The 13,366-nt window shown below is 39.9% G+C and overlaps 1 protein-coding gene across 3 annotated transcripts in view; it reads right to left on the bottom strand.

Moving 5' to 3' along the window:
* Txlng (taxilin gamma) overlaps positions 1-13,366 on the bottom strand; it is a 43,431-nt gene that overhangs the window by 26,638 nt on the left and 3,427 nt on the right. For 2 of the 3 annotated variants that reach the window (XM_052171769.1, XM_052171771.1), the window contains exon 2: positions 1,059-1,362. In XM_052171769.1, coding sequence (XP_052027729.1) covers positions 1,059-1,362 — 304 coding nt within the window. The remainder of the gene's footprint in view (positions 1-1,058; positions 1,363-13,366) is intronic. The other variant, XM_052171770.1, reaches the window with a different exon arrangement.

Genomic DNA, 13,366 nt, shown 5'->3' with positions numbered 1-13,366 from the left:
GATGCACTTGGGAGATATGTCAAGAGGAGCAGGATTTATTAAAGGCCAGCCTCAGTGATACAGGAAGTCTGAAGTCAGCCCAAACTATATGAGATGTTGTCTCAAAAAAAAAAACCAGAAAAGATTAAGCATATCACATTTCTTATCTAATCACAAGCTATGTAGAAGAAAGCAAAAAATACCTCTGAAACCTGATTAATTCACTTTCTGAAGTATACAGTTAACATACTGTCTAGAATTATATGTCGGGTCTTTTTTTATTGTTGTTTTATTTTTCAAGGTTTCTCTGTGTAGTCCTGGCTGTTCTGGAACTCTGTAGATCAGGCCGGCCTCAAACTCAGAGATCTACCTGCCTTTGTCTCTTGGGTGCTGGAATGTCCAGTCTTAAACTGATTATATAGTTTTCACCTTCATTTGATCAGACTAGTAAAGATGCAAATAATGCAAGTCAAATGCTACTCCTCAAATCTTATCAAAAGTTGATTCTTGGGCTGGAGAGAAAGCTCAGCAGTTAAGAGCACTGACTGCTCTTCTGAAGGTCCTGAGTTCAAATCCCAGCAACCACATGGTGGCTCACAACCATCAGTAATGAGATCGATGCCCTCTTCTGGTGTATCTGAAGACAACTACAGCATACTTAGATATAACAATAAATAAATAAATAAATTAAAAAAAGAAGAGTTAATTATTGATTATATAGAGAGATAACTAAGCTTCCTTCTATTCTTTCCACCTCCTGTACATAACTGCAGTAAACAAGCTGACTAACCTGAAGTAACAGGTATTTATTTTAGTGTGTGTGTCCCAGAGTACATGGGTGGATGTTAGAAGACAACTTGTAGCAGTTGTGCTGCAAGTTTGATCATTGTGGGTCCCAGGCATCAGCCTTAGGCTTAGCGCCAAGTTGCTTTACCCACTGAGCTGCCTCACTGGCCCATAACAGGTGCTTTAGTCAAGCAAACCCAACCGAGCACTGTTCATGGCCACCTGTGCTGGTCACAATGTGAATAAAATGAGCAGTAGATGAAAACATGCAACTGGTGAGCAGAGCTTATTACCTAAGGTCTTCTCTTTGTTCCTGCTGCACTCTGAATCTTGCTGGCCATCAGGAGGACCTGTTCGAGCTTCTCGTCCAGGAATTTCTTCTCTTGTCTCCTGCGTACAAAATACTGAGCTCACCAAATTTCTGTTCTTTGTTATAAAGTCACTGCCTTCATCCCCTTCCAGTGAGTGCTTCTTAGTTGTGCCACGACAACTGGAGTCTTGATGTTGAAGAATATCATTTGCTTGAGAGTTACATACCATGTCTGCTTTCACTCCTAACCCATGAATTCTAGCTTCTTCCATTGTGCCAATTTCAAACTAGAGAAAGGGGAGAAAGATGGAAAGAGTTAAGTTGAAGGAATCCATAACCAATGGCATGCCATAGCTTAACAGTTCTTTTACATAGTGGATTGTGAGTTTGATGTAAACAAGGTAGCTTTTAGGTTTCACTGAAACATAATCGAAACTGTTACAGGGCCTCATCCATAGCACTGCCAAAAGATAAAGTTAAAACAAAGCCTGACTACATGCTAACAAGGGAAGCAAGAATGCCAATTAGTAATAAATCTAAACTTTTTTCCTTATAAAAATTCATGATTTAAAAATAATTACTATCTTTTAAACAGTAAACTGTCCCAAGTTGATAAACGTTAGCTATCCTATCGTTATCTTAAGGATGATAGGACAGTGCAGCTAGCTACCTAGGTGGCTATCCACCAAAAACTAGCTCCCAAAGTTATCTAGTGCAGTGGGGACTGAGGGACAGGTGGTAGCATCCAGTAGTAGCACACTATATTTTCCAGCCCGTTGACCTCCATGTTAGTCCAGGCTACGAGTGTCACTTTAGCAACCAGACTTTTATTCTTAGAAGGACATGGTCTTTGTCCTCCACCTCTTCCTCATTCTGGTTAAATACAGAGGTCACCAAGGTGCTGTAAGATGGCAGGGTCAGAGGATAAAAGCAGCCTGGCCCAAATTCCATGTACACACAGGAAAGACACTGTACCTGCAAAGAAAACACATACTGGAACGTTAGGTGGGTGAATAATAAACTTCTATCATGCTATACCATAGGAATTAAGACTGGTCTGTTAAATGGTTCCATCACTAATATGGAAAGCATCCACACAAAAACAAACCTGAAGAGCATTTACTCTGGTTTCCTTCTCCCTTGAGTCATTGTTTTCACCTTATTTTCTTTTGTATCATCTTTGTTCAAGGCAGGGTCTTGCTATGCATAGCAAATCCAAAAAACAAAACAAAACAAAACAAAAAAAGGAATTTCTAGCTGGATGGTAAACCTTTAATTCCAGCACTTGGGAGGCAGAGGCAGACAGATCTCCGTGAGTTCGAGGCCAGCCTGGTCTACATAATGAATTCCAGGACAGCCAGGGCTACACAGCGAAACCCTGTCTCGAAACCCACCCCATTCCCCAAAAACGCAAAGAAAAGATTTCTTCCTTTCTGGATACAAAGTATCTAGTATAGTTCTCTTACCATAATTAGTGAAAAGATACTTTTGAAAATTAATGGATTAGGGCTGTAGTTCTGAGGAGGGATGATGCCTAACATGTACAAGGCCCTGGGTTCAAGCACTAGCACTAAAAAAGGAAAAAAAACAATCATTTTTTTTTAAAAAAAATTACAGTTGCTTAGTCTGATGGTTCACACCTATATTCCTAGCACTTAAAGTGATATAGCAGATCTGGGGGAAATTTGAAAAGAGGAAAAAACAGTCAAAATATATTATATATAAAAATTGTTTTCAATTCAGAAAAGGTTAAAAGAAATATGTTAAAGCAGGAAGATTGAAGCAAATTCAAGTCCAGACTAGACTGTATAGTGAGTTCCAAGTCAGTATGAGCTACAGAGTGAAACCATCACTCAAAATAAAACAAAAGGGGCTGGAGAGACGGCTCAGCGGTTAAGAGTATCAACTGCTCTTTCAGAGGTCCTGAGTTCAATTCTCAGCAACTACATGGTGGCTCACAACTATCTGCAAATAGGATCCGATACCCTCTCCTGGTGTGTCTGAAGAGTGACAGTGTATTAACATAATAAATACATCTCTAAAAGTAAATAGAACAAAATTAGTGGGAATCAGACACTTAGAAAACTAAGGTAGGGGAGTCTGAGTCTGAGGGCAGCCTGAGCAAAGATGACAAGAACAACAATTAACAACTGAGCTGCTTCCTAAGTCTTCCATTACACTGATTTATTTATGAGTATGTGCATTCATGCAAGCATGCATACATGTGTGTGTGTCTGTATAAGCATGCCACAATCCATGTCACAAGTAATTAGAGGGCAACTTGTAGGAGTTGGTTCTCTCCTTCCACCTTGTGGGTCTCAGGCATCAAACTTGGGTTTTCAAGCTTTTGGCAATTGCCTTAACCCCCTGAGCCACCTGTTATTTCCAGTTATAACATACCAGGGCTGGAGAGCCGGCTCACCAGTTAAGAGTATATACTACAACACAAGTTTGCTTCCTAACAACATGTTAGGCAGCTCACACCTGTCTGTGACTCTATCTTCAGAGGGATTCATCACCTCTAGCCTATAGAGGTAGTGCCCTTACATGGACCTACATATATGCTTGCATGCGCATGCACACAATTAAAGTAAAATAAAAGGTATTTCAAAATGTAATATATCCAAATTGAAGAGCTAAAAATAATGGAAGGATCAGTGTAGAAGGAAATAAAGACATTAAGGCCACTGCTACTTATCTTGTATGATCTAAGGTTGACATAAATCAATTACTATGTTTTTAGGCTGTAGTCCTCTTTTTAAGCAGGGTCACGTGTAAACCAAGCTGGCCTAGTATCAACTGTACCTCCAAAAAAGGCCTTGAACTCCTGGTCTTCCAGATACCATGTCCCAAGTGTTGGAATTACAGGCCAGTGACATTACTTTCTGGAGAACAAATTGGCACTGCAGTTCTTTGGCAATATGGATAGCTTCTAACCCACTTAATTCCACTCCTAGGATTTCACCCAAGTGTGTACATAGGTGCACTGAAAGGCCAAAGCATGTTTAAAGCAGCACTACTTGGAACAGTCCTAAAACTAAATCAACTCAACAGAATCATTATCAGTTGCAATATGTTCTGAGCACTGAGCCATGAAAATGAACACAGTGCAAACACAGCAGCACAGCTTTCACAGGCCTAACATGAAGAGGAAGGCTTCAAAGAGTATTTACTAAGAGGAACAATTTATGTATAAAAAGAAGCTAGGCAAATAGATGTTACCAGAATGGGCTTGTAGTGCTTGGTATTTATTGATATAGGTGGGATAAGACTGAAGTTCACGTCTTAAAACTTTATTAAGTCCAAACGTTCTTAATTTGTGTAATTTTCTTTACTTCAAAGTTTGTTAAAAGTTGCACAAGGATGCTGGGTGTGGTAGTACTCCCCTTCAATCCCAGCACTCTGGAGGACTATGCAGTGAGAGGAGATCCTGTTTGGGAATGAGCAGGGAGTTTCACAATGGGGAGCTGGATATGGCTCAGCAATTATTGAGTATGTGCTACTCTTTCAAATGACCTGAGTTCTGCCTCCAGAACCCATGTCAGATGGTTCACAACGATCTGCTACTCCACCTTCTGGCTGGATGTTACCCTCTTCTGGCTTCTGTTGCTTTTTTTCCCCTAAGGAAATTAGAATGCTGAAGGAAACAGTACCTGAGTGTAAGGAGCAGCTGGTAGGCACCATGGCTGAGATGTAGCACTAGACCCAGGTTCCATGGTATGAAGGTTTAAATAGGTATGGCCCCCATAGACTCATGTGTTTGAATGCTTGGCCATAGGGAGTACCACTATTAGGTATACCCTGGTTGGAGTAGGTGTGGCCTTGTTGAAGAACATGTGTCACTGTTGGGGCAGACTTTCAGGTCTCCTATTCTCAATCTATACTCAGTGTGACACACAGTCTCATTCTGCTACCTGCACATCAAGATGGAGAACTCTCAGCTCTTTCTCTAACACTGTATCTGCCTGCATGCTGCCATGCTTCCCACCATAATAGACTAAACTTCTTAACCTGTAAGTCAGCCCCAATTAAATGTTGCCCTTTATAAGAGTTACCTTGGTCACAGTGTCTCTTCACAGCAATGAAATCCTAACTAAAACAATGGAACAGGGCTGGAGACATGGCTCAGTGGGTAAGAACACTGGCTGCTCTTCCAGAGGTCCTGAGTTCAATTCCCAGCAACCACATGGTGACTCACAACCATCTGTAATAGGATCTGATGCCCTCTTCTGGTGAGTCTGAAGACAGCTACAGTGTACTCATATGCATAAAATAAATAAATCTTTTTTAAAAAAGAATGGAACTTTAGGAAATCTGGCCCAAGAAAGTAAGCCCACTGCAGGAGAGCCAAATGTGAAGTATGGAGAGGTGGCTTGTATGCTGCTGACTATGGAAGGAGATGTGGAATGAACAGTGGACCAATCTGAGCCGGCAGAGTCCCACTGACAAGTTGGATGAGAAGTTGTGAACAGCCAAGTGGGTACGGGGAGCCAAACCTAGCCCTCTGCAACAGCAGATTCTCTTAACGCTGTCTTTGACTCTGCTTGACCCTAATGAGATGTCTTGCCTTCCCATTACTAGACTCCTCCCTCTGATCCTGACTCCACCTGAGCCTAGCTCCAAAGCTGGCTTCTAGACAGAAGCTTGCTCTGAGAAGCTTCTTTCTTTTTGCCATGTCCTCTATTTCCTCCTAGCAATTCCGAATGAGTAGAGGCTTGAGCACCTTTGGGAACAGCACTTAGGGAAATATAAGCACAATTCGAAGTGTCTTTATAAGCATGTTGTGGTGGTGTTATTCTGCAGGTGAGATAGACTTTTGTCACTTTAAGAAACATTGAGCCCAGTGTGGTAGCAAAAATGTATAATCCTAGTATTAGCAAAATGGAAGTAGAAGGATCCAGAGTTCAAGGTCAACCTGAACTCCTGAGAGACACTTCCTCAAAGAAAGACCAAAAGCAAGCAAAGGGCAAACAGCCAGCAGCAGCAGCAGCAGCAGCAACAACAACAACAACAACAAATCCCTTGTACTTTTTAGCTTTCAGTCTTTATCTTCCCCACAACAACAACAAATCCCTTGTACTTTTTAGCTTTCAGTCTTTATCTTCCCCACTAACCCCTAGGCAACCAGTCCTCTTTCTTATATACTTTCTTTTTTTATTTTATGCCAACATGTGAATGATTTTCTAGTCCTTATTTTTATAGAGTATTCTGTATCACACAGTCAATGAATTTTCTTACTTCGGAGGCTGGGGTTAGGTTCCTGGGACAGTTTTAAACCTGGCATGAAGGTGCAATGCATGCCTGCCACTTAACACTTGGGAGCTGAAGGCAGGAAGATTAGAAGTTCAAAGTCAATTTAGATATATAAGACCCCATCTTTAAAATTAAAAACAAAAATGAAACTTGCTTACTTACTGTCTCCTAGGCATTCTAGGTGTGTTTCCTTTCGCACGGTCTTTTCTATGAACTATAGCTGTAGCAGCTAACAGAGTGAATACTACAACCAGGGATTATGGTAAGCACCTCCTATTATTAACTAACTTCATCTACACAAGGTCATGAGGAAAGTTTTATCACTTTCTTGTACAGATAAAAATGGCCTAGCAAAGTGTATGGTCAAAGGTCACTGAATATTGCAGGTCAAAGATTTGAACCCTAGCAATTTAAGTTTCTCAGTCCATGCTGGTAACCTCAACAACTGACGGCTTTATAATTATCCTCTATCTTCTTCTAGTCAAACATCTTTGTACTGTGTCCTAGCCATCTTAGTAATAAGGAGAAACTTAACATGGTGGCACCTATCTGTAATTTCAGCACTTAGAAGGCATACAAAGAGACCTTGACTCAAAACAAACAACAAAAATAAAAAATAATGGAAAGAGATGATATGAAAAAAGTTAGAAGACAAATGATTGGTTGGCATGGTACAACTTGGTGGTAGAGCACGTGATTTACCATGTGCAAGACCCTGGGTTCCAATCCTAATAACAAGATTTTAAAAAAATCTCAAGGGGCTGGAGAGATGGCTCAGTGGTTAAGAGCACTGACTGTTCTTCCAGAGGTCCTGAGTTCAAATTCCAGCAACCACATGGTGGCTCCTGTAATGGAATCTGAATCCTTGTCTGAAGACAGCTACAGTGTATTCAGATATATTAAGTAAATAAATCTTTTAAAACAAAAACACAAAACAGTACATGTATGTCTTATATTACATATAATATATATTATATATTATTACACATTATATAGAGATGTTCATATATAAATATATAAGCACAATAAAATGTTGAAAAGAAATATATTTTTAAAATGGTTATTTTTGCATAGCATTATAGTGGCCATCAGTAATGAACCACTTGGGAGGCTTAGACGGATCGATTTTAACAATTTTTAGGCCAATTAGGGCTGTGTACTATATAGAATGATCACATCACAAGATACTAGGGTAAGATCAGGTGAAGGTGCTTGCTACCAAGTGACAACCTGAGTTCAGTCTTCAGAATCCACATGGTACAAGAACCAATTCTCCCAAGTTGTTCTCTGACCTCCACTTGTGTGTCATGACATATCCTCACAAATGAACACATGATAGATTGATAGATTGATAGATAGATAGATAGATAGATAGATAGATAGATAGATAGATAGATAGACAGTTAAAAACAAGCAAAGCACCTAGGCATGGTAGTTTATGCCTATTATCCCAGCACTTAGGTAGCTGAGGAAAGCAAGATCACTTTGAATCTGAGTAGCCTAGACTGGACTATACAGTTAATTAATTCCAGGCTACTCAGACCTTGTCTTTACATGCATACCTTGTTTCAACAGAGACCAAACAAAACACACCACTACCCCCCCCCTGTAGAAAAACCCACTCAAATATTTTTAAAAATGTACAATTTTTTGAAAATAAACTGTCACCATATGTGGGCAGGGTCTCATTATGTGGCCCTGGCTGGACTTGAGCTCACAAGATCAACATGTCTCTGCTTCCTGGTTACAGGGGTACACAACCACCACCAGCATTGATGCTTCCTTAATCAATAGCAGGTTTTTCTGTGCTAGAACAAAAGAATGAAATGAAACTGCTTTTACTTTTAACACATCAAATGATTATTACTATGTATTAGTATATATTAGATTTTGGTGTATATAGCTCTGTAATTTTTAATGACATTTTTGTTTGTTTTGTCAGTTTTTGTCTTTTAAGACAAGGTTACACTATATATACCAGGTGACCTTAAATTTGTTATAATCCATGCCAGGTGGTGGTGGTGGTGGTGGTGGTGCACACCTTTAATCACAGCACTCTGGGAGGCAGAGGCAGGCAGATTTCTGAATTCGAGGCCAGCCTGGCCTACAGAGTGAGTTCCAGGACAGCCAGAGCTATAACAGAGAAACCCTGTCTCAAAAAAAAAAACAAAAAAAAAAAAAACAAAAAAAAACAAAAAACAAAAAACAAATCCAAAAAAACCAAAAAAAAAAAAATGTTATAATCCTCTCTGCCTCAGGCTTCAAAGTACTGGGATTATAATAATGCACCACGACACCCAGCTTATACCTGTATTCAAAAGACAACACATTAGGAACTAGGGAAGTGGTTCTGTGAGTAAACTATCTGCTGCCTGAGCAGGAAGACCTGTGTTCAGATCTCTAGCATCCATGTACAATAGGAACAGGGATGGACAGTGGAGGTCAGGGGTCAAGGAATAGAAAAAAGCAAGCTGGGTGGTGGTGGCGCACACCTGTAATCCCAGCACTCTGGGAGGCAGAGGCAGGCGGATTTCTGAGTTCGAGGCCAGCCTGGTCTACAGAGTGAGTTCCAGGACAGCCAGGGTTACACAGAGAAACCCTGTCTCAAAAAAAAGCCAAAAAAAAAAAAAAAAAAAAAAAAAAAAGCAGACCTCTAAGACCTTACTGGCCAGATGTCTTAGTCATATTGATGAGCTCCAGATTCAATGAGAGACCTGTCTCAAAAATTAAGCATAATAGCAAATACCTTTAATCCCAGCACTTGGGGGTTTGAGGCCAGCCTGGTCTACATAGTAAGTTCTAGGACAGGCAGGGCTACATGAATAGATAAATAGATAGATAGACAGACAGACAGACAGACAGAGTTTGAAGAATAATCACAGATATTACCTAATGTCAACTACTTCTGGACACAAAATGAATTTAAAAAAATTATTCATGTCTCAAAATATAAAATGACAGGAGATATTTAATTTATATTCCACTGATGAGATACTTATCTGAGAGTTCCTAATTATGGAACAATGTTGCACAATGTTCAAGTATAAACCACACAAACATTAAAAATGGTGTCACTTTAAATTGGTAAAGAAAACAAATAATTTACGACATCTCCTAAACCATATTGGGAGGGAGTGAAAGGAAGGGAAACAGAGTAGTGTTCACACACCTGCAGGTAAAGCAAAACTGAAGCAAAAAGAAAAAACCACAAACAACCCTGGGAGGAGGGGTGGACAATCAAGTCACTAAATGGTAACTGAAAAATTTGAACTAACCCAAAAGCCACAGGAAACCCTAGTTTTCAAGGGTTTGTGAATAGTTATATCACAACTAAAGAACTAAAAATGCCCAGTAGAGAAAAACATTTCAACCTTGCTCATAATAAAAAAAAATATGAGCCAGGCAGTGGTGGCGCACACCTTTAATCCCAGCACTTAGGAGGTAGAGGCAGGCGGATTTCTGAGTTTGAGACCAGCCTGGGGTATACAGAGAAACCCTGTCTTGAGAGAGAGAAGAGAGAGAGAGAGAGAGAGAGAGAGAGAGAGAGAGAGACAGAGAGAGAGAGAGAGGGAGAGGGAGATGGAGATGAATAAAAAGATCAATCAGGCTGGGGAGATGACTCAATGGTTAGGAGCACTTGCCGTTCTTGCAGAAGACCTGGGTGAAGTCCCCAGCACCTGCATGGCAGCTCACAACTGCCTGAAACTCCAGGAGAACTAATATCTTCTACTGGCTTCCAATTGCTCCTATAAGCAGAAGGCACACCAACTCTTATAGGTGCACGCACACACATACATATAAAAATAATAAACATATCTTTAAATGCCAATGAATGGACCTGCAAGATCTACCAGTGGATAAAAGAACTTGCTGCGGAAGACTAACAACCTGAGTTCAACCCTTTGAACCCATGGTGGAAGGAGACAGCCAACTCCCAGAAATTCTCCTCTGATTCCCACACATGCACCACATTCATACACATATGAACAATAATAAATTGATTTTTAAATTTAAATCCTAATTAAAGTAAAGTATGTCTTGTACCTATCAATATTTGTTTGTTAAGACACAACAAACCCCAATGTGCCCAAATAGGCCAATCAGTAAAATATCAAAACATCTAAATTATTATTTCTGAGATTTGCAGAGGTAAAAAAAAACTCTATCAACATCTGAATACATATTTGCTTTCACCTAGCAACTCTGTTTGATTTACTATCCAGATGTTATCACTTGAATACAAGGTTATTAACCAAACTATTCATTTTGTACCATGCAAAAATATGGAAAGAATCTAAAAACTATCTGGGTGGTGGTTTCACACACCTTTAATCCCAGCACTTGGGAACTTGGGAGGCAGAGGCCAGTGGATTTCCGAGTTCTAGGCCAGCCTGGTCTACAAAGTGAGTTCCAGGACAGCCAGGGCTACACAGAGAAACCCTGCCTCAAAAAAAAAAAAAAAAAAAAAAAGAAAAGAAAAAAGAAAAAAAAGAAAGAAAAGAAAGAAAAAAAAAAGAAAAAGGAAGAAACCCAGGTAATGGTGGCGCATACCTTTAATCCCAGCACTGGGGAGATGGAGATGGTTGCGAATTCAAAGAAACTTTTGTTGTCATGGGCTATATGTAATAACATTTACCATATGATAAATTGTGCCAGAAAAATTTAAATTAAAGTTAATTTATTCAAAAAGAAAACAGATTTTGTGCTAACTACCACAAAACTTTGGTAGCTAAAATTATTGATGATCTCAATTTCCATAGTTTGGCAATTTGGGTGTGGCCTGACTGGGTCCTTGACAGGGTCCCATAGGCTGAAATTATCTGAAGTCTTTACTGGGAAGGATTTATTTCTTAGCTCACTCTTATGGTTGTTGCCAGGGTTCAATTCCATATGAGCTGTTGGACTGAGGCCTCAGCTCCTCATGAGCAGTTGGCCCAAGACCTTCCTTGGTTGCTTGCCATATAGGTCTTTCCATCAGCCTCTTAAAAACATGATAGCCAGCTTCTTTAGCACGAGCCAAGGAGCGCCCCCGTGAGAGAGAAGCAGTCTTGTAATCTAGAAGTTACACTCCTTCAGTTTCCCACTCTGCCCTCTCTCGACAGTCTTGCAGTGTTATAAAGGTTGGTCTCAATTTGCGAAATTGCTAAGCTCAAATGATCCTCCTTTAAAAGAAAAAGCAGCTGCTTTTCCAAACTAAAAAAAGAAAAACAATCTTTCTTTCTTTTGCATTCTTTCTCTTTTCATTTTATTACTTTTTTAAATGTTTAACCTTTACTATACTCAAGAAATGTGTTAAGACAGCACAGGTAGCTGGGAGGTGGTGGTGCACGCCTGTAATCCCAGCACTCTGGGAGGCAGAGCCAGGAGGATCTCTGAGTTCGAGGGCAGCCTGGTCTACAGAGTGAGTTCCAGGACGGCCAGGGCTATACAGAAAAACCCTGTCTTGAAAAAAACCAAATCCAAAAAACCAAAAACCAAAACAAACAAACAAAAAAAAAAAAACCAGCACAGGTGCCAGGCATGGCAACATTTGAAATCTCAGCAGCTGGAAGATGAATGTAGGAGGAGCAGGAGTTCAAGATTATCTTCTGCTATACCTAGGTTCCATAAGACTATCTCAAAAAAACAATGGGGAGGACCCCAAGATACATGGAATATAGACAATGGCTGTTGAGCTACATGGCAGCTCACAACATTAACTCCAGTTCTAGGGGCCTGATGCCTCTTCTGTCCCATGCATACATGAGTACACACATACATGAAGGCAAAACACTAACATACATAAAATAAACCGATGAATGAATAAAGCTGTGTATGGTGGTCCACACTTTGATCTCAGCAAAGGCAGATGGATCTCTGTAAGTTAGAGGGCATGCGCGCACACACACATATACACACACACACACACACACACACACACACACACACACACACACACACACACGAGATTTTTTTAGCATATATTCTCACTTTTAACAAGGCCTACACTTCTGCCCAAATAACCCTTAGAGAAATGTGCTAGTCACTCAACCCTATAATCCTAGAACTTGGGAAGCTGAAGCTGGACTACCACAAGGTGAAAGCCAATCAAGGTTCCATCCATCCTGTTTTCAGACAGCCTAGGTTAGTATGGGACCCTATGGAAATGGTGGCATGGTTATGGGACAGAAAAAGAAAAGGTATTTCTAAACTACTGCTCTATCTGTCCTTTCTTCTTTGACTTTTCTATGAACAAAGAAGATAGATGAAGATGTGTGAGGGTTACAAGTAGTTATTATTCAGAGGGGATAATAAATTTTGTAGACACTTTGGAAATACAACATAGAAATCAACACTCCAAACAATAAATTCTAATAAAAATATTTTAACATAGAATACACTGATCATTTTATGCACCTTTTTTTCACAACTAATAAAGTCTAATTAGTTGCAAGTGGAAACAATTTTAACTAGGAATCAAAAAATGGTCCAAGTATAAGCAAATTTTTTTGTTCTGTTTTTGAGACAAGGTCTCACTATGAAGCTCTGGCTGTCACTATGTAGACCAGGCTACCCTCCCAATTCAGAGATCTGCCTGCCTCTGCCATAGCACCCAGATCAATTGTGAGTATATGTTAAATTTTTTTGGGATAAAAATTAATACAGCCGTTGTGGAAATCAGTTTGAAGATTATTTGTAAATGTTTATTGCTGCTTTATTCACTATGGCAGACTTGGAATTAACTTAGTTGTCGGTCAACAGATGAATGGATAATGAAATTTTGGTTGTATTTTTAAAAATGGAATGCTTCAGCTGGGCAGTGGTGGCGCATGCCTATAATCCCAGCACTCTGGGAGGCAGAGGCAGGTGGATTTCTGAGTTCGAGGCCAGCCTGTCTACAGAGTGAGTTCCAGGCTATACAGAGAAACCCTGTCTCGAAAAAACCAAATCCAAAAAAAAAAATAAAACAAAAACAACAACAACAAAAAGGAATGCTTCCCAGCTCTAAAGAAAAATTAAGAAATTTACAGGAAGCCAGGTGTGGTAGCACAAGCACCC

Source organism: Apodemus sylvaticus, chromosome X (assembly GCF_947179515.1).
Source record: "Apodemus sylvaticus chromosome X, mApoSyl1.1, whole genome shotgun sequence".
Taxonomy (NCBI): domain Eukaryota; kingdom Metazoa; phylum Chordata; class Mammalia; order Rodentia; family Muridae; genus Apodemus; species Apodemus sylvaticus.
The sequence above is the reverse complement of the archived record's forward strand: the minus strand, read 5'-3'. Positions and strand labels throughout refer to the sequence as shown.